We start from the raw sequence: 22,182 nt of genomic DNA, 5'->3' as shown, positions 1-22,182 counted from the left end.
GAGAAAGAGGGAAAAATGTTTTTACATGTGAAATTTAAATGATATTTCAAAAGGGAGTGGGAGGAGAGGGAAAGGCAAGAGAAATAAAGAACTGAAATGTATCATCAATAGTATATCTGCTGGTGAGAAAACAAACTACACTTTTATAAACATGCCCCAACTTTGTACATTATATAAGACTGTGAGAAAGTAAAAGGTACTAGTATTTATTTTAAACTTTCTATCCCTTCATCTTAAGATTTACAACACAAATCATCTAATTTGCTTTATATAAATTCGTAACCTAGCATAGTATTTAGAGGTTTTGATGATGAATCATTGAATCGGTGTGTCTGCTAAAAATGATTTTCAGTAAGTTTCATCTCTTGGATTTTAAGTTTAACAAGTGATTATAGTTTTTTTCATTCCTAGAAGTTTGATTAGTTTGCTTCATATGATATGGTATTCCTTTTGTCTTCATTATACGCAGTGCACTGGAGACATGTTTGTTTGTTGTTGTTTTTTTTTTTTTTTGTGTGTGTGTGTGTGTGTGTGTATGTGTTTTTATGCAGCCCTGGACTCCTATTAATCAAAGTAATATTGACATACTCCTTATCTTTTAAATCTAGGAGTAACTAAGATTGGATATTTCTTCCTAATTAGCATTTCAGGTTTTTCTCACATACACTAATGCTGTGCCCAAATTAAATATTTAAAACAGCATAGATGAGTATTTATTTTTAATATATGGAAACATATATAATATACATGAGTTATAAATTCCTTTGTATGTATTATAAAAAGAAACAGTAAGTATGCTTCTCACACAGTCTCAAATGTTGTTATGCCATATCTAAAACTCATTTGTGGTCATTGGGTTGTACTGGATTCAGATTATTATATAAAAAAAGTATGTATTGCATAAAAATGAAATCTTTTAGAAACATTTAAAAATGAAAAGTTTATTTTCAAACACCTCAGGAATGAATGTTTGATTTTTACAATACTGCTTTATAACCTGTTCAGTGTTTTCATAGTTTTCAGCTTAAGAAGTTAGTTCTTTATGTCTGATTATTGGTTTAAAGCTATTTTGTCCTATAAAAAGGGTCTGGACCAGATGTGCCATGTAAATGTCCATCTGTTAAAACAACAACAACTCTCTCCTTGTTGTACAGTTTTAGTTCTCTTTATAAGAACTGTCTTTTTTATTTTTTAAGACCCTATAATTCCAAGGACTTTATTTTATCCATAAAAAATAGATCAGAAATATTGATTGCTTATATTTGTTGCTAATATTGATTCTTTCAAAATTGTGTCGGTTAAATAATGCACTGCTGCAAACTCACTTAGAAGTTTCCATTTTATTTTAAACACTAGTTTGCCTTGTTCAGTGATGCCCTAAACCATAAAATAAAATATGATGACTCACCTCCTCTTGACTATACATGGATGTCCACCCTTAATAGAATGTTAAACCAACCAACAGGCATTTTAAAAGTATAAACTATGTGCTCTTAAGGAAGCCAGTAAGAAGAGATAGCTTTCTTCTCGTATTCAAATTTCTTGAAAATAAAAAGTAGCATCTAACCTGGATTGAGTTAGGACAAACCTTTGACTGCATTGTTAAAGAAACGATTTAATGTCACGTTCTAGTTTTAAGTGTCAAATGGGCAAGTCTGTTAATTTCTCATGAGAACGAGGTACCCTCAAATACACTGTGGCTTCTTACTAAAGGATTCACCGCCACAGCTACAGTGCTTCCTGAAGCTGCTGACTGATGCTGATCAGGAATTCCATTACACTAAAAGGTGTTCTGGAGGGCACAGAGCACTTGTAATCACTCACTCTTCTTTCCTAACACCCCCTCTTTCCATCTTGTTTTATTTAAATTATCGTTCTTCTCGTCTCTGCTTTTGCCTTCTACTCTTTCATCTGTCTCATAGATTTTCCCCCCCGTCCTTCAAAGTTCACGCCACTATTACTTCACTTTATTTTTTAAGGAGATGGCCTGAAAAAAGTACATAAAAAAGTACCTTTAGTTTATATTACATACAAAATCATTTGTATAACATGAAATTACTACAGGTTCTAGATACTAACAGTACTGGTTATTTTGCGAAATGGGTGGAGAACAAAAAAGAAATGTTTGAGCCGGCACCAGTTTGGCTCAGTGGATAGAGCGTCGGCCTGCGGACTGAGGGGTCCTGGGTTCGATTCCGGTCAAGGGCATGTACCTTGGTTGCGGGCACATCCCCAGTAGGGGGTGTGCAGGAGGCAGCTGGTTGATGATTCTCTCTCATCAACGTTTCTAGCTCTCTATCCCTCTCTCTTCCTCTCTGTAAAAAAAAAAATCAATTAAAAAAAAGAAAGAAAAAAAAAGAAAAAGCAATGTCTGAAAATTGGGTATTTGGCCAAAAGATTATCATCAGTTATATTCATATTGATAGTATTTTAAAACCAGATCACCTTGACTTTTCTATCAGATCTGCCAAAGAGGTCCACTTAAAAAAAATAACTAATTCATGGGCCAGTATGTAATGATAGCCATCCTGGATTATATGATGCAGGTTCAGAAGTTGAATCTAGTGCAACTCATTCATGACAGTGATGGTGCGTTAAGTGCAGGCTTCCCAGGGGAAGGAACTGTTCTCACCTGATTGTAGACCTGGCACCTGGCCCACTTTCTGGATGATCTCCCAAGTGTGAACTCTCTCCACCCTTCCCCCCTTGGCTTCCTGGAGGTGGATTACACTGCTAGTTACACAAGCTGTGTCAGTTGCACACATGATTAATATAACTGTGCCATGCTGATTTCCCCCTTCGAGTCCCAATAGATGCCCATGGTGCCTTCTCTACATGCTTTGCGATAAATACCGAAGAGAGGAGATAGAATTAGTATCTTCATTCCTGACTCTTAAAGCTTACCCGTAAGGCTGCGATCAGGAGGGAAGAGCCACTGTCAGTCAAGTCAGCAGGTAAAACAACTCATGGGATTGCACCCACTAGAGCACTTTGTTTTTTCCAAACACATAATCATTCTGCAGGCTACCCTATGTTCCTTATTTTAAAAATAATAAAATAAAATTTTAAAATAACATATGGTAGTATATTTTAAATGGAATTTTTCTCCCCCAAATAACAGTAGTCAAACTCCTTTAAATTCCAGACACTTATTTCTAGAAGGAGCCATTGAAGATAAGCCTTTCTTCTAAGGCATGCAATCATCCGATGCAGCTCTTCACTTTGGCGCAGCAGCGTTCATTAGATCAGGTTACTGCTGGGAACTTCCCTCCTTGCCTTTTCCTCTTCCCAGGAGTTCTAAAGAAAAGGGCAGGAATCACGGCCCTGTTTCTCCTCCTTCTCAGTCTTCTGCAGACATGGCTCTCATTCCCAAGTTGGCTGTCACTGTTTCACACCCTACGTGGATGTTGGGGTGGACAGTCTGAACTTGTGGCCAGTTCACATTTTCCCTTTCGCATCGCTGAGTCTGCGGGCCTGGCTTCTTTGAAACTCTAGGTCAGAAGTGGAAGGGCTGGATGCCAACTTCATTACTCACTCAGTGTCCAAAAGGGCACATCACACGGGTTTTTGTGGTGGGGGTAGGGTAAGCTAACCTCCACCCTCCTTCTATTTCCCTACTTGATCCTTGTGTGTGAGTCAAGGAAACCTGTTCATCCACAACCTGTACTATCTTGCCAGATCTTGTAAGTAAACTCCCAAATGTTAGAAAGTCATACAAAGGAGGTACATACAAACCAATATCATTCATTATCCTATATAATAAAGAGGTAATATGCAAATTAACCCTCAAGCCCTCACAAGATGGATACCTAGGACCAGGCAGGCGGGGGGGGGGGGGGGGGGGGGGGTAGTGAGGGAAGACCAAATGACTGAAGGCTGCATGGGGCGACCAGGTCAGCAGGGGGTTAGTGAAGTACAACCAAATGACTGAACAGCAGGCTGAGTAGGGCAACCACAGGCCGACAGGGGAAGGACACCACCAGTGGTGGTGGCAGGGGACAGGGTCAGCCACTTGCAGGGGCTCCGGCAGAGGGAGGCCAGACTAAGGCTTAGGCCTGCCTCCAGAGAGGGCACAGGCCAGGCTGAAAGACCCTCCCCCAAGCCCTCCCCCCCCCCCAAAGTGCACGAATTTTCATGCACTGGGCCTCTAGTATGGTATCTAAAGGAAAGTGAATGCATTTAATGTTATTAAAAGAAAATGAATGTGATAGATATATGCATACTGCTCTGTTGCTGATTCTGTATGTGTTATGGTAAATATGTAAATGGTAATATATTTTCTTTATATAGATGTGCTTTATATATCTATATAAAGAATAAAACCTTTACTACCTATATTAGTGCTATTGTAATTTGTTTTGTAGGTTTCACTAGGATAACTCTTGAAGTCACATATTTCAAGAAAACATAGGTGGACAAGACTTGGTTGTGCTATTTATCTGCATAACTGCCTATGAATTTATGGTAAACATTACTACTTTAAAATTCTTTATGGCTTTTTAAATGTATTTTTTTCTTTTGGATAGGTATATGGAGTTCTTAGGAGTATAGGGGCAGGTATTTCTTATTTTTTAATTACTTATAATGAGGGATGGAGATAATCCTAGTTAGAGCTAGCAAATCTTTTTAATCGAATAGTCTTCAGGATTGTCACATTTTCTTTACGTCGTCTTCAATGTACAATTCAGTATGCAGGTCAGCAATCTGCAGCTACATCTCTGACAGATTATACTGGTAGTTCTTCCTTTCTTTGTGAGGTACAGGTGTTAGATTTTGTGAGGTACAATATGTCAAAGAAGAGACTGTAAGTTAACTTTGAGATAATTGGGAACACAGACCCTGATCTTCTGTGTCACAGAGTCTTTAGTGTTACATATTCTTAGAATTATATTTTTAAGAAACTTTATTTCCAATACCTGAACTGTGTGGGTAACTTACAAAGTTAGTGTGACTTCCTTGGTATTAAATAATTTTTTAAAAATATGGCTTTTGCTTCCAATCATAATGACAAATTTGGGATCAGATGAACCCTTCTGCCTTGAACAACTAGAATACCAGACAAACTATGTTCAGCGACATGTAGACATTGAACAATAGCCACTGTAGGACTGTGACCCAGGAGAGGAGAAAGCAAAAGCTGTGAGTTCTGTGATGACTCCCAGCTTCCTTCTGGAAGCCAGTTTCCAGGCCACAGGTCAGGACCAGCAGACCCAAACAGAACGAGCAGTCTTGCTGAGTTGAGGAATCCAGGGAGACCTATATGTTCAGAGTGTGGGAGGCAGAGTGATGCAGGAAGTAGCTGCACAGAAAAAGCTCTGGAGTTCTGCAGAATGCCCCTTACATCTTTCACAAAAACACTCACGTATTTACATGTATGAGGAAGCTGCTTAGGAAAAGAAATACCAGAAAGCATAAGGTCAAACACTTCCTGGACTTTATGCAAGACTAGGAATAGTTAATTATCACCAGCCAGTATGGCAAGATTTTGTAACATGTAGGGCATTGAGTAAAGTCTTCAGAAGGTTATTATCTTAGTGCTGGGGCTAAATTAGCCTTTATATTAAAGCATGCTCTGGAACTGTCTTAAAGCATAAAAGCAAATATCAAAAGGATCAATGATTCCAAGAAATGTGACAGCATAGCAGAAAAAAAAATACATTTTAAAGAGCTACAACAAATTAAAGAAATTTAGAACCCACTGAAGGAAAATCCACAATATCCAGAATCTCATTTAAAAATTAACAACGATGCAAAGAAGGTGGAAAATGTTACCCATAATCAGCAGAAAAATAAATCAATAGAAACAGACCTAGAAGTTACCAAATGATGAAAATAGCAGATAAAATTGGTAAAACAGCTATTGTAAATATACTCCATATGTTTAATACTATAAAGAAAAACATGAACATGAAAATAGAAGTGGTATTTTGATGGAAATGTTTAGTATTGTTTATATTAGAAAAGCAGAGAGATCTCGAACTAATTAACTAAGCTCCCTTCTTAAGAAATTACAAAAGGAAAGCAAATTTAATCTAGAGTGTATAAAATAAGAATGATAAAGGCTGAAGTCAATGAAAGAGAAGATAAATAATAGAAAAAAATAATGAAATCAAAGACTGAATCAGAGACCTTAATATAAGAGCTAATCATACAACTTCTAGGAGAAAACAAGGAGGAAATTATTCTGACATTGGTTAGTCAAAGATCTCTTGCAGAGAGCACAAAGAAACACAAAACACTGAAGAAAATATTGATAAATTGGACTTACTCAAAATTAAAACAGAAACTAAAAATAAAAAAGCAAAACACATTTATAGAAAATATTTGCAGAGCATATACCTAATGAAAGACTTGTATCTAGAATAAGTAAAGTACTCTTACAACTTAATAATAAAATTAGAAATAGTATAGTAAAAAAGGCAATACAGCCGAATGGCTTAGTGGATAGAGCGTAGGCCTGCGGACTAAAAGGTCCCAGGTTCGATTCTGGTCAAGGGCATGTATCTTGGTTGCGGGCAGATCCCCAGTGGGGGATATGCAGGAGACAGCTGGTCAATGTTTCTCTCTCATTGATGTTTCTAGCTCTCTATCCCTCTCTCTTCCTCTCTGTAAAAAATCAATAAAATATATTTTTTTAAAAGGCAAAATATTTGAACAGATAATTCACCAAATAAAATATGTGAAAATGTGAATGGCAAAAGATTAGTCTCATGAGATATTAGGACAACACAAAAACACCCTTATGTTCCACTGCATACCCACTGGAACAGGTAAAATAAAATACAAGGATTGGCAATACCATGTTGGAATATACATATTGCTTGAGGAGATGCACAGTGATATAGCCATTTTGGAAAACAGGCAGTTCCTTATGAAGTTGATCAGATACCTACCATATGACCCAGCTATTGAAAGAAATGAAGACACAGGCTTGCCTGCAAATGTTAGTGGAAGCTTTATTCCTAATAGCTATAAACAAGAATCAGCCCAAGCTAATGAATAAATAAGCAAACTGTGGTATATTCATAGGATGAAATACTGCTCAGCAATAAAAAAGTAACCAACTATCAATACATGCAACACCATAGATGAATCTCAAAATCATTATGTTGAGTGAAATTAGCCAGACACAAAATACTATATACTGCCTGATTCGGTTTATGTGAAATCCTTAAAAGACAAAACTGTAGTGACAGAAACAGAACTGTGGTTGCCATGGATTGAGTGTGGGGAAGGGAACTGGTGCAAAGGAGCAAGAGAGATTTTTTTAGAGTGATAAAAATGTTCTACATTTTAGTTGGGTTACACAACTATACACTCCAAACTCCTTGAAAATGCACTTCAAGTGGGTGGATTTTATTTTATGTAAATTTTTATTTTTATTTATACATCAATAAAGACAATTTTAAAATGGATATGTTGCATTTTAGATTTCAGAGGAATATGCATGAAGCAGTACTTAGAAGGTATTGGGAGTTTCAAGTGCAGTCACTCAGCAAATACATATCGAGTATCTCCTATGTTTAATAACTGTCCCAAGCAGTTCACAATTGAGTAAAACATGACCCCTGTGCCTATGCCAGAACTCATTGTTTGGATCAGGGAAATAAACAGTTGCCCAATGGATAATTACAAAGCAATTAGCATGTGTAAAAGCAGAGCATGAACAGAATGCTTTGAAAATGCAGAGGAGAAAACTATGTCTTTGGGGTCACCATGATCATTCTTAAGAAGGTTTAAATGACACATGGAAACTTACAATTATGGGAAATTACTCCAGGCATAATTTGGATGTTTCATAGAAACGAGGGTTTGATCCAGAGGGAAAAGAGACTGGAAACACAATCCCAGGTGTCCCCAAAATATGTATCCGCACTTTAATAGCTGATAGCTCAGTTTTGAAAACGAAAGGTACTTTAATAAGCACTGCCTTTATAATTATTCACAGCGTGTGTATGCCTTTTGGGGGACACCCAGAAGGAAGAGGTTGAGAAGCCCACAGCATCTGATCCCAGACACTACATAAAACAGGAGATTCAACACACACACGAGTTTGTAAAGACCCAAGAAGCTAGGCAGATTTAGGATTGATTCAAGTCCACTCTATCTAGTGATTCAGGCTATGGATGACTTTTTAAAATGCTTCAGTAATAACAGAATGAAGATGTTACAGATGGGGAGCATATATAATACTATTGATAAAAAATGGTAGTGGCAAAATACTGGTCCGCTTCCATAAGTATACATGTTTACATGTTAATTCACATGTTTATAAGTAAGCATGGCACAGATTAACTCATCATAGGTAGAGAATAAATATTAAAAATGTTTTCATGGACTTGACTTTTAAGAAATATCAAAGAGATGACAGGAAATGGACTTGTGGAGATAGTCGTGCCATTAGATTTGGCCGGGATGGTCAATGAGGTTTGAAAATAGTGTTCAAAAGACCTGTAAGGACATGATCTAGACTCTGAAGGCGCTGAGACTGGGAGAGAAAATAGGAAGAGAAGAAGGCAGTTCCAGGAAGTTCTGAAACACTGCCTCCTCCACTCCACCCTCTACCCCCATCATCTAGCTTCTGCTTATTCTTCAGTCATCAGCCTAACAGCTCCTGCCTCAGGAAGACCTCCCTCCTCAGCCTTCACAGACTAAATTGAGTTTCTATGTTAGACCAGCTCAGCATTCTCTTGTTCTGCAGAATCTGCTGCAATTTGTAATACTCTGTGTATTTCCTTAATGCCCGCCTCCCTCAGCCAGCTGCCAGTTGCATGAAGATAGCCACCTTGAGATTTGTTCTCCATTTGACAACCCAGGCTCATCACAGTGTTGGTGCACAGTCAGCTCTTCATCAGTGTGTAGTAAGTGAGAGGGGGAAAGTGGTGTATTTCCAAAGCAAATCCACAGGTAAAATAGTGATGAGCTGTCAAAGCACAACATGTCACGCGGTTTGGAGATTGCTGGAGTGGGGTGCAGTTGAAGAATTAGGAAACGTGGGGTTACCATTTTTTAGAAAAGTTTACTCTAATTCCTTGGACTCACCAAGAACAAAGATGGGTTGAAGAGGAACGAGTGATGTTTGATTTATTTTTAAATATACCTCAATTGATTTCAGAGAAGTAGGGAGAGGGGGAAAGAGAGATAGAAACATCAATGGTTAGAGAGAATCACTGATCAGCTGCCTCTAGCACATCTCATACTGAGGATCTAGCCCGCAATCTGGGCCTGTGCTCTGACCAGGAATGGAACCATGACCTTCTGGTTCATCAGTCTATACTCAACCACTGAGCCATGCTGGCCAGGCAAGAGTGATGTTTTAGTTTTGGGTTTTTTTTTTTTTTTTTAAATCTTCACCCAAGGATGTTTTTTTATTGATTTTTAGGGAGAGTGGAAGAGAGAGGGAATGGCAGAGAGAAATATGTGAGAGAAAATAAATAAATTGGTTGCCTCCTGCACAACAAGCCCTCTGACCAAGCCCTGGACCAGGGAGGAGCCTGCAACCGATATATGCGCCCTTGACTGAAATTGACCCCTGGACCCTTTGGTCCACTGAGCCAAACCGGCTAGCGCAGAGTGACAGGAGAAAATGGGAGGAGCTGAAATAAAGCAAATGGGAAGACTCCAGAAATGCGGGGAGTAATCAAGTGAGTCTTGAGAACAGTATAAAGTATCATCTTTTTCTCCTGGTCAGGTGTGTTGGCAGTTTATAGAGGATTGTGAGCCAGGGAGAATACATTTTAGTTAAGGTGAGAAGGTACCAAGTTTGCTTATATAAATAAGGATGAGTATAGTAGGCTGTGTTCACAGTTACACAGGTATCATAGGATGCAGTGCGACAGGAATAATAAAGAGGAAGACTAAGATGACAGAACGAGGTTGTAGTGGACAACTAATTTCAGTGCTTCTGCTTAATAAGCATTCATTGCTTGATGGACTTTCTCGGTACAAATCCCTCACTTATTTCTAAAGAACCCAAAGCTGAGTAACAGTTACAGCAAACAAAGCCATTTTATTATGTGTAGCCCCTTGTCTTAGAATATATTTGTGTTATTTGCATGAAATGCTTTTTTACTGAAAGCATTTTCTTGTATTTTTTAATAGCTCTTACACAGTGATACCAATTCTGCACAACATACTCAGCTACCTGGTTTCGACTTCCCAGAAATCCTTGGCTCTGAATAATAGAAGTTACATTGGCTAGTATTTTTAGAAATGAGTAATCATGCCTTTGAAACTCTTTTTTTATTTAAGATAGTTTACCAAAAAAGTATAATAATGAAACAACTTAGTTTAGTTTATATGCATCTCAAATACAATCTATTTTGCTTAAAACAGAAATCAGCACAGTGCAACTTTTATCTACCAATGAAAACCTGGCCTTGTTACAGCATCGTAACCCCACTCATACCCAGTGCCTAGCTTTGGTGCGTACGGAGGCTGCACTCAGGAATGCTCTGTTTGGCCATGACTAAGAGCATCCTGTGGGCAAAACAGAATAACTCTTACGGGAGTCCCAGAGAGCTCCTGACCCTGACCCCTGACCTTCACAGCCTTCACTCCTGAGGGACTAGGCACAGACCACCTGGGGGCATATGTTTTTCTCCTTATGGTTCAAAACCAGGAACCAAAGTGCTCTGTGATATCCAGGTGAATACTCATTCATCAGAACATGCCTCTTTCCATCAATGTGGTGTTTTTTTGTTTGTTTTTCTTCTTAGTCAATATTGTTTTGTTTTGTGTTTTTTTAAGTGGTCATCCCAGTATTTTACCAGGTATACTGAAATACATACAGCTCTCTATGAGGAAATAAGATACTTCCAGAATGTGTAATGTGTTGGAAAACATCACTTACTATCATTGTATAACTAACTGTGTTAGGGCTTCAGTGGTTCTTGTTAATCCTAACTGAAAGCGCCCGGGAGGTTAATTCTTGGTAATGCAAGAACAGCGATGGTGTGGGAGAATATGCTTTATCTGCTGCAGCGTTTTGTATGTGTGAATAGCCGTTACCAAGGTGGAAAGAAAAGAGAAACCTTGCTTTTATCTGCACTTTTTCTCATCACTCCAATTCCTCTTAGTCTTCTTGGTACTCATGAATAATTTTCTCATTAAACAATGACATTTTGAGTTGTCACATTTTAGTTTCCTTCGGCAAGATTTTCTGCTCTTATCACTACCACCCCCAAAAAATAAAAGATAATTCTCGTCATGTATCTAGGGCATTCCTGATTTGTCTTGTGAATGAGTCAAAGCTGAGAGAATGGTGTGAGAAGTCACCGTTAGTGTTAAGAGTCAGATAATTTGAAGACGGATCCTGGAGCAGACAGTCAGAGCATGAATTTGATTCAGTGTTTCCCCTATCGCCAAAGGTGCGATCCGCCTTATCTTCTTTCTGCCTCTTAGTCTCGGTGGAGATTTTATTATCTGAGCGTGTGGAGGAGGAAGAGATTTAAGTCTGAAAAGCCTAGAAATGCTTCCCCCACACCACCAGGAGCTAGCTATTCACTTTGCTCTGGAGGAGACGGCAGCACACACTCATCTCCACTTCTCTCCGCAGTGGGTAAACCTCACAAGTGCAACTACTGTGGACGAAGCTACAAGCAGCGCAGTTCGCTGGAGGAGCACAAGGAACGCTGCCACAACTATCTCCAGAACGTCAGCATGGAGGCCACGGGCCAGGTCATGAGTCACCACGGTGGGTAGACCCGGCATTCACAGTGTCCATACCCCTCTCTACTGCTTTTCGAGTTCTGTATGGGTGAAGTGGTTCTGTCTACCCTTCAGCATGGAGGGGAAAAAATCTTACTTTCTTTAGAACAATTTTAGATCACATTAGCTTTGTGTGGCATTCTCTTCTTAAGCATTTGAAAGGAGTTGAGCTTTGGGGCCCTTTGCAAACAAACTGTATTGAATTTTTGTGATACTCCCCAGTTAGTCCTCATAACACGTGTTTGAGTTAACCTAATAATGGCAGGTGACCTTGAATATGCCAAAGGAAGGCAGTGTTTATTCAAATAGCTAGAGATGGTCCCACATAAGTCTACAGGCTTCCGGAAAGGTTTCATTAGCTACGTGTGCCTTTCTTCTAGGTAAGTGATTGTGGATAGAATTGGAATTTTCTCCAAAGTGCCTGGTGAATTATGTTGGAAATTGTTGATTTTCTTTCTGCAAGGGTGGGGCACAAACTAGATAAAAATTAGGCACCACTTCCATGCACAGAAATCAAAATCCAAGCAAATGATCCTTATCTCCAGAATCCACAGTAGCAAATGGAAGGCAGTCTCTAAGATTTATCAGTTAATAACTCTAAAATTTTATGTGGGTAAATCAGCCTTACATAAGAAAGTTGTTAAGTTCACTTCTTTAGATTTGGAGGCATCTTATTTTGGCCTGTTAATTATGTTTTTTATCTTATTTTCCATAAAAAAACATAAAAAATCTTAACTTATTGGTATTTTTATATCTGTTATGTAAAAATATTTGGCTAATATTAAACAGAATAATTGGAGATTGCTATAGTCACCTTTAAAGTACAAATATCTATTGAGTGATTTATAGACAGCTCTGAGATGATTTGTGGGGTTTTTTGTTTGTTTTATATGGTGCATACTATGAAACTCTGTTTATTGGATAGCTAGTGATTATATGTTGTTGGGAATTCCTTTTAATTAAAGTATTTTGTTATCGTGAATAATTTAAGCATGTCTTTGCATTGAGGCCAGTTTATATAATATAAAGGATCGAATTTAATTCTATACATGGTTGCAAGTCCATTTTTTTATTATATTGTTAATAAAAACAATTTAAAACCTCTAACTAAAACAATTTAAAACCTCTCTGTTTGAAGTCTTATCGAATTTGATATTGCAAGCTTGGATTACCTGGGCTTATGAGGGTATCACAGGTTCTAGAGCAAAGAGGTTAAAGAGGTGTGAGTCCAGCAGACCTGGTCTGGCTGTGTGATGTCTGCGTATGTTACTCATCGTCTTGGCATGAGAATTAAATGCTATTGGGTGTGCAATAAACACCCAATAAATAGTTCTTTTTACTAGTACATTTCTGCGCATTAAATATTAAGAAGTAGTAAAAGTTCAATCCCCTTTAAAGTTAGGTTACTTACTGGCATTAATTTGGGCACTGGAGGTTTCATTTGCCTATGAAGCACACTGTTTCTGTTTGAAGTACTGGTTGTAGAGGTGGCTTGAGGCAGGATAGCTTATAGAGGCTTGGGTGCATGCCAAAGCTTGCCACAAATTTCCAAAGACACCTTGTGCTCTACTACTTTCGCCTTTTAGTGGCCTCTTATTACAGTTTTGACATTGGATTGGATTAGTGATTCTCTTAATTCACCTTTCTGATCATAGTTATTTATGAAACTCTAGGTCGCATGCACATGTGAATGAGAGGAAATCTCTCCAGAAGACTTTATATTGCTATAGGGAGATCACTCTACATAAACATAGTGGACATTTAACTGTCTGTTGGCAGATTAACCAGTTACGGAGTAAGTGCTGACAAGCAGTTTAAACAGGTGTATTTTGGGAAGGGGGAAGTCTTTTTTCTAAACAGCTGCAGCCTCAGCACCAGCCCCACTTTCCAGTTTGCTTATGTTTTCATGGCAAAGGCCCTTTGCATGTGGCTCTGAAAGTGTACTAGAGATTGTGGGGGTGAGGAGAGGTTGAGGGAGACCCTCAGGTCTGGGAAGACCAGAGAAAAAGCCAAGAAGGAGGGGGTGGAGGGAGGTATCAAAATCATTTATAGTCCCAAATATTTGTTCTTTAATATTGGATATCAATTTTACCACCTAAGATTACATTGGTAACATTTACTGCAGTACTTTTTCAGGGTGTGTTGTAATAATAATTGTTAGCATACTTAGTGGAAATTGAATGTGTGAGGGTAGGAGTTAATAAATACCACAGGAGAGAAAAACATGGGTGAATGCTGCTAGAGTTCATCATGAACCTTGTCTCATATGCATTGCTTGGCCTGTGTCTCCTTGTAAACAGAGCCGCAGTGAAATCATGTGAATCCCCTTCCCTCTCTTACTAGCTTGTTACATCTTCTCTATTTTTTTTGTCTTTTCTTTTTTTTTTTTTGTAGTATGTATGGCAGTTGCTATACTTATGGCTGCCATTAGCTCCTTGAAATTAATTACTATTCTTTATTTTCATATCTGACATAATGATATTTCCTAGCCTCTCTTTCCCAAAACATGTTCTTTCCATGTTGGTTCTTCTAGCGAGAAAGTGTCTGAAGTCAGAGCAGCATTCTTTAACTGCATTTGTGTCTTCTAAAGAAACATGGCACCCAGATAGCATATAGGATGGATATCTTGTTGGTATGTTAGGAGAAGCAGGAAGTGAGAATGCCACAGAGAAGAGGAATAGGCAGTAGCAGGAGATGAGGTTGGGGAAACCCTGAAGACATATTCAGAGGTAGAATAAAAACCTATTTAGTTTGATGGAAAGGGAAAAATAATGACTTATAGTTTTAAAGATAATAATGAATGTGGTTTTATAGCACATTATCTTATTTGAAAGTTATTTTATGCTAATTTTTCAAATGTATTTAGCTTGAAGAAAAAGCTTTAAAAATCAAAGTGTATAATTAAGTTTTCCCCTTGCCCAAAGACAAAAATGAAAGTGTAAACTGGAAAGATATCTGACTTTAAAGAAAAAAAAAATAAAGATTTTTAAATTTATGATTTGGGTTATTTGGTAAAGAGAATTTCTTTATTGAAAGTATGGAGACATGTTGGGAACCTGTAAACCTTCTAATACACTTTTTCACCCTATTTTCATTGGGTAACATTTCCTTCATTAAGTCACTTGGGAAACATCCATTGACTAGTATATTTGTCTCACATCATAAAAGGTACTACAGATACAAAGTCAAATAAAAAGCAGTCTCTACCCTAAGGTCATTTACAAACACTTGGAAGGATCTGACCTGTAAACCTACAGTGAGAACACTGTGATAAGCATTACGGCAGCACACCTCTGGGTATCCAAGAGGAGTTTCTAGGGAAAGTTATGTTGGAGTGGACTTTTGGAAGGAGAGTGTTTCATGCAGAAAGAACAGCATGTGTGAAGACATGGAAATCTAAAAGAGCAGGGTAGGTTACGGACCTAGGAGCAGCCACGTATAATTAGAGCCCAGTTTGTAAGGGTCAGAAGCATCTGAAGGTGGTAAGGCTAATAGACTTAGGCTATAAACAGGGAATTTAAGGGCCTATGTACTAAGTGAACAATTGTAATTTATCCTAAAAAAACAAACAAACATTATTACATCAAAATTTTGTTACTAGAAATATGGGAGATAGATCAGAAAAGTTGACATAGAGGCAAGTAGACCATTGCAACAGTCTACTGATTAGTTGTGCTTAGAGATCTACAATATCCAGAAAAGCCAGGTAATTGGGAGCAACTATAGGTGTACAATCTAAAATGCTTGGTCTCCCTCTCCCTCTCCCTCTCCCTCTTCTCTCTTTCTCCATATATATGGAGAGGTGGTAGGGAAGAGGAGACTGGTTGAATGGACAAAATCTAGAATCTGCCACAATTTCACAAGAGTTGGAAATTAGAAAAATAAGAGAAAGTTTGGGGAGGGAAATGGAGATTTCAATTTTTTGGCACATTATCCTTTAAGTGCCTACTAGAGATAGCCAAGTGAATCTAAGAAGTCAAATATTGTATGTATAGCTATATATTAGATATAGATATATGTATATATATATATTCTTGATACATGCAGGTATATCAAGATCTGGAGAGAGCCCTCGCTGGTTTGACTCAGTGGATAGAGCCTCTGCCTGTGGACTGAAGGGTCCTAGGTTCAATTTCAGTCAAGGGCACATGCTTGGGTTGCGGGCTCAATCCCCAGTAGGGGGTGTGCAGGAAGCAGCCAAATCAATGATTCTCTCTCATCATTGATGTTTCTATCTCTCTCTCCCTCTCCCATCTTCTCTGAAATCAATAAAAATATATATTTTTTTTAAAGATCTGAAGAGAGGGGTAGGAAATAAAGTTGTGGAAGCCATCATTACATAGATAGTAGCCTGAAGTAACAAGTTTTATAAAATTATATAGCTAAGAATATAGTGAGACATCTATAAGGTCAAGAACACATCAGGAATAAAAAAAAAAATATTTAAAAAAAAAAAAAAAAAGGTCATGAAGATGAGTAAGAGCAGAAGGCCTGAAAATGGAAAGAGTGATTTGACAGAAGCCAAAGCAAGTATTAGCACTGTCTAATGTTCTCAAGAAAATAGCTCAGATAACTGAAAAGTTTGTTTTAGCTTCAGCAAAATGGAGAAAATGTGAGAATATAGAAGACATCTGTTGTTTTTGCCTGCCCTACATACCTTCCTCCTTCTTCTGATAACAAGACTTTCATTTCCCTTCAGAGAACTGTCTCCCATTGCAGGAAGCCATGGCGGGACTGTCGGTCTAGGTGCCGGGCCTGCTACTGGCCATGGGATGGACACATGGCCTAATCTAGGTCTCTCAGATTGTGTATTCTTGGAACTTGAAATTTAAGTGGATTGTTCAGCACAGTAGCTCTGTGTTGGGAATACCATGGTTCTGTCTTTATGATTTGTCAATGAAAGGAGATAATAAAATAAAATAATGCAAGTATAAATCTACATTTACCCTGGTTATATCTTTAAAAATAACTCCAAAGAAGATACTTGGCTATGAAGTTTGCTCCAACAAGTGAAGTTAGCATGTTGGTATTTTCTTAGCCTAGAGGAATGTCTCACTATGGGAGTAACCCATCATTGAGTTAACTAAATATACTTCCAAGCGTAAACCTACTTTTGCCAACCACCCTGTGTATCTAGAAACATTTTTATGAGATGCACAGATTCGTGAAAGCAGAAAGTTCAGGTTAGTTACGTAGTTAAGAAAATGTATCAGACATTTCCCCAGTGGCAGACCATAAAAATATGTCCATCTTGTTTATATAAAGTCAAAATTCGAATTACATCTAAAAAGAATTCTGCAGCATATTGCCTAAGAGCCAAGTGCCTGGAACTCGATCACGTAGGTTCAATTCATATCCCGTATTCCTTACTAACTGGATGTAGACCCCAAGGAAATAACATCACATCTCTGGGTCTTTGGTTCCCCACCTGTAAAATGGAGAAGGCGGTTGTATCTCAGGGGATTATTGAAAGCATTAAATGAATTATTAAATGCAAATCCTTAACACATGTCAGCTCTCAGTGTTGTTGTTATTGTTGTCAATATGGTAGAATCAGGATCAACCTCTGATCTGTAAAGGACTTTTGCAATGCACAGTTTAGACCAGAGCTCTGCCAAAGTCATTGTTTTCAGTTCACACCAGCTTCATTGAACTTGGGACAAATCATCTGAATTGAGGTGGATGTGGTGTAGGACAGTTCCCACACCCAGGTTTCGTTTTGAATGTTAAATGTGTGCAAATATGAAAATTCAAGGTGAGACTTAGAGCAAAACTGCTAAGTTTTAGACTACTCATTTCAAAACTAATTAGTATATTCAATTTTGGGACAAACCCTGTTAACCAATTTTGCTGTTTTTTTAGCAAAATTTACAACAAACTTTTTTTTTTCTTTTCTCCTTTAATTTGTGATCTTGGTCTGTGACATATTTTCATCTTCAGTTTATAGTTATTTGGTTTATAAGTACTTTCTAAATAATATAACAAGTGCCTGAGAATCCACCCAAAACAAAAGTTTAAGATTTTGCCAAAACCCGTTTGGCTCAGTGGATAGAGCATCGTCCTGTGGACTGAAGGGTCCCGGGTTCGATTCCGGTCAAGGGCATGTACCTTGGTTGCAGGCATATTCCCAGTAGGGGGTGTGCAAGAGGCAGCTGATTGATGACTCTCTCTCATTGATGTTTCTAACTCTCTCTCTCCCTTCCTCTCTGTAAAAAATCAATAAAATACATATTTTTTTAAAAGTTTAAGATTTTGACAGTAATCTGCAGCTAATTGCATGGTTCCCTACACGTCACCGCTGCCATTCCATCCTCCTTTACCCCCTCATTTGAATCTTCTATTTGCTTTACTTTTTAAGTTATTTTTTTCTTTTTCAATTTTAGTTGTTTCTAAGATAGGACACACATAATGTAGGACATACTTTTTCCACCTGGTAATATTATTAATTATATTCGTATAACAAACAAGCAAATTCCTTGTTTCTGAATTTATTCTTGGAATTATTTTTCCAAATTAACACCTAATAATTGTAGAATTCCTTGTCATTAGTAACCGGAGGATCTGTTATAAAACAGAGATTTAAGATTTCATTTTTCTGGCCCATCTACCAGACTACATTAGGTTAATCCCAAACTTTAGATTGAATGTCAATCTTTTTAAACATATCCAATTTAGGAAAACAATTTTATGATGCTATTGTCCATTTTTTTTTTCAAAATATGCAACCTGTATTGCTTATTAACTAGGTCACCTGAATTGTGCACTGGATTTCCTTAAATTTCATCTCTTGCTTTCTCACTTTATTTTAGCTTTCGCCCTTATAAATGAGAATGCATTGTGTTTCGCACAGTGAACTCTCCTTTGCAAATGCAAGGAGCAGAATAAATCCCTATACTGTGCATGCTGAATAAGTAACGATATCCTAAGATATGAAACCCTTTGGTTTCCAAAGAGTATTGGCACAGGTACAATTGGAGAAAGCAACAGTAATCAAGAAGCAATAACCTACGAACGTGGTTTTAATCAGCTGATCTCAGTCTGTCCTGAGATGTTACCTAGTTAAATCTGTCCTTGGTTAAATGTTTTTTTGACAATATTTTTATTCAAAAACAACTTTTACAAGTTCTTCATCTACGCGATGCATGTCAATGAATAACATATGAGCTAGTATATTAGCCCATAGCAACTTAACGGAATGGGATGAAGAGGGAGCAGCATTGGAAAGTTTATGCCGAATGCATTAGAGCAGTTTACTGAGCAAATATGCCATTTGGAAATGGATTCTTTTACCCTGCTGAAGAGCTCTTGTTAAAATAAATTACAATCATGAAGCAGCCAGCTTAGTCGGCATGTTCAGAATGGAATCTCCTTCAGAAGGCTCAAAAGGGCTACCAGCTCACTCAGCTCATCAAATAGAAAAATTGTTACAAGAAAATATATGGGTGAAAAAAAAAGCACCCACCTGGTCAAATATTGTGCTGTTATTCTGTGTGTCTGTTGAAGTTTTTCTGCAAACTAGTGGACTTAAATTGTTTTACAAAAATAAACTTCAAAAGCCTTGAGAATAGGGCAGTCTTAAAGTAGTATTGATTTTAATCACTGTTAAAAAACACTTTCAGGGGCATAAGATGAGAAGCGAGATGAACATGTTTGCCACCCATAATAGTGGCAACAGTTTATGCTGTTGATCTGAGAAAGACTCAGATAAAAAGCAATCCTCTGTGTGTGAGAGCAAAACTACCGGGGACTTGAACAGTGGAGGTTATCTTCGACTTGCTTTTTCTCAAGCATACCAGCTCATGTCTGTATAACACATGTTGAGATGGCAAATTCAGCTTTATACCTTTAAAAGTGTTGAAGAAATTATCAGATTGCATTTTTTGTATGGTTTCATATAGTACCTCCTATAGAAGATTGTAAGGAACAAGAGCCTATTATGGACAACAATATTTCTCTGGTGCCTTTTGAGAGACCTGCTGTCATAGAGAAGCTCACGGGGAACATGGGAAAACGTAAAAGCTCCACTCCACAAAAGTTTGTGGGTAAGCATTACAGATGCTTTTATTTCTTTAAAGAGGTGATTTCTAACTGGCAGAGACATGTTCCCGTGGATTGGAAGTACCTATGATGCATTTCAGTTCGTAAGATAAACGTTAGTCTCTTCTCTCCATTATTCTTTTCTGCTTTATGCCACTCCGTGTGTATCATACTTGCAAGTGCATACATACACACACACACACACACACACACACACACACACACACAGGCACACACACAGGCACACACACACACTGAGAGTTAAGTATATGAGCTGAAGAAAGAGAAATAAAGGAAATACTGCTAGTAGTAAATTGCTATCTAAAAATGGAATGATATACAAATTGACATAGCATGTAAAAATGTTCACTTAAATTTTTAAAAAAATGTTTAAGGGAAATGAGGTAGGCTATTAGCCAGTTTTGCGTTGTGTTTTAAAATTTTCTTTAGCACCAGGTCTTGAAGCTGTTTCTGCACATGATGTTAATGTGTTTAGTATTGGGTTTAGTATAAAGAGAAGCCTCTCTTTTTAAAAAAAAAAAAAAAATTGCACTAGAAAAATAATGCAGCAACCTACATTCAAGATGCTTCATATTTGGATCTTTGTTTTCACCCAGCCTATGATTTTGAACTGAAAAGATTAAATGTGATGTATTAGACTTCTCTTTTTCATTTGCAAGCCCACAGATATCCTTTGATCTACTCAGAGTGGGCATGATTCTGCATATTGTAAGTCATAAAATATCTCTGAGCATTGAAAAAGCATCTAATTTTTAAAGACCGTGTGAATTACAGAGATTCAAAGTGAAGAGTTGTCATTGATTGTATATGTAATATCTATTTTTATAAACCCTATACAGGATAGAAATTAGAAGAAATAAAAAATACTCTAATGGATTCTCACATTCTACTGTAAAAATCATGTGGAAGATCTCTGTGAGTTGAATGGTGATTGGTTATTTCAGGGAGGAAAGGGTAACAGATTCTATGACTCCAATAAGCACAGAAAAGGTTTCCTTTCACTCTAAAATTGAAGAACTAACAAATCACCAAAATATCGCTTTAAGGAAGCTGGAGAGATTAATGACAGAGCTTATTGAGAGAAGGCTGAGGGCAGCCCTAAGGACCACAGTTCACAGAGGTCAGTGGGAAGCCCTTGAGAGTATATTCGGAGGCCTGCCATGGGCCCTCGGGGACTTTCCTTTCTGTCTCTCTCTTTATTTAAATGGAAGTCCATCTATTTTTAAAATTGACTTAATTTGATGGATGTCCATTAAAAGCCTATATCTCAACTAGACACTAGTGTAGTTGGGAAAATATGAAATATATTACTACGTTTTTCTGTCTTCTAAATTTATTTAGCTTTGCTTTTTGAAACATTTTTATTTTTTTATGACTTACAAATGCTATTCTCAATTTGATTTTATTACATTCCTTAGAAAGGAGGGACAGATTTTTTAATTTACATTTTGATTCTAAAGTAATGACTTCAGATTTTTATTAGGAATTTGATGGAGGTTTTTTTTTTCTTTATTTGGATTCTGCCTTAGTAGTAATATATAACAGTTGCCTAATAACTGTTCCCATGTCTGAAATGAAGATTTCATTATTCCACACTTAATATAAATTCCTGCTTACTGTGTCCCCCAGTTCATTACTGTTCTTTGACCTTGCCAACCCCTCTCAGCCAGTGATCCCTGAGCTTTCTGCATATATGTTAGTCTCCTGTCATCCAAATTCTATTCCATGGCTCATCGCTTTTTCTACTCTATTGCTAATATTCTGGACTCTCCTGCTTTGTTGTTCTTCTATCTCCTTCTCCTGGTAAAACCCCACTGTCTAGTGAAGCCATATCTACATAGCTGCTAGAACTTTGGGGGGAAATCTCACAGCCTTACAAACTGCTGTCAATAAATATATTAATAACTGATCTCACACCCTAGCTAGTTTGGCTCAATGGATAGAGCATTGGCCTGCAGACTACAGGGTCCCAGGTTCAATTCTGGTCAAGGGCATGTACCTTGGTTATAGGCTCCTACATGGCCCAGGCCATGGTCAGAGCTCATGAAGGTGGCAACACAATCGATGTGTTTCTCTCACATCAGTGTTTCTCTCTGTCTTTCCCCCTCTCTTCCACTCTCCCTAAAAAGCAATGAAAAAATATTCTCAAGTGAGGATTAACAAAAAATAAATTGTTTTTTAATATATAGCTAAATCAACCAAATTAACCCTATATAATAGTGAGGTGACAGATTTTATAACCAGATGAGTCTAGTTTTGCTTTTTTTTTTATCTTTGTGACTTGTTCACTAATGTTTAAAATATGCAAAAGCAAGCATAGAAGCACAGTCTCTGACTTATTTTCATTCAGTATTTTTTTCTTTCTTCTATATTTGCTGAGCTCTAGACAAGTGGAAGCTTTAATATTGAATGAAA

The 22,182-nt window shown here is 37.5% G+C and overlaps 1 protein-coding gene across 8 annotated transcripts in view; it reads left to right on the top strand.

Moving 5' to 3' along the window:
- IKZF2 (IKAROS family zinc finger 2) overlaps positions 1-22,182 on the top strand; it is a 137,418-nt gene that overhangs the window by 110,763 nt on the left and 4,473 nt on the right. For 6 of the 8 annotated variants that reach the window (XM_084891661.1, XM_084891657.1, XM_084891655.1 and 3 more), the window contains exons 6-7: positions 11,558-11,695; positions 19,608-19,751. In XM_084891661.1, the coding sequence (XP_084747787.1) occupies positions 11,558-11,695; positions 19,608-19,751 (282 nt within the window). The remainder of the gene's footprint in view (positions 1-11,557; positions 11,696-19,607; positions 19,752-22,182) is intronic. The other 2 variants (XM_084891659.1, XM_084891660.1) reach the window with 1 other exon arrangement.

This window comes from Pipistrellus hanaki, assembly GCF_964339955.1.
Source record: "Pipistrellus hanaki genome assembly, chromosome: 8".
Taxonomy (NCBI): domain Eukaryota; kingdom Metazoa; phylum Chordata; class Mammalia; order Chiroptera; family Vespertilionidae; genus Pipistrellus; species Pipistrellus hanaki.
The sequence above is the reverse complement of the archived record's forward strand: the minus strand, read 5'-3'. Positions and strand labels throughout refer to the sequence as shown.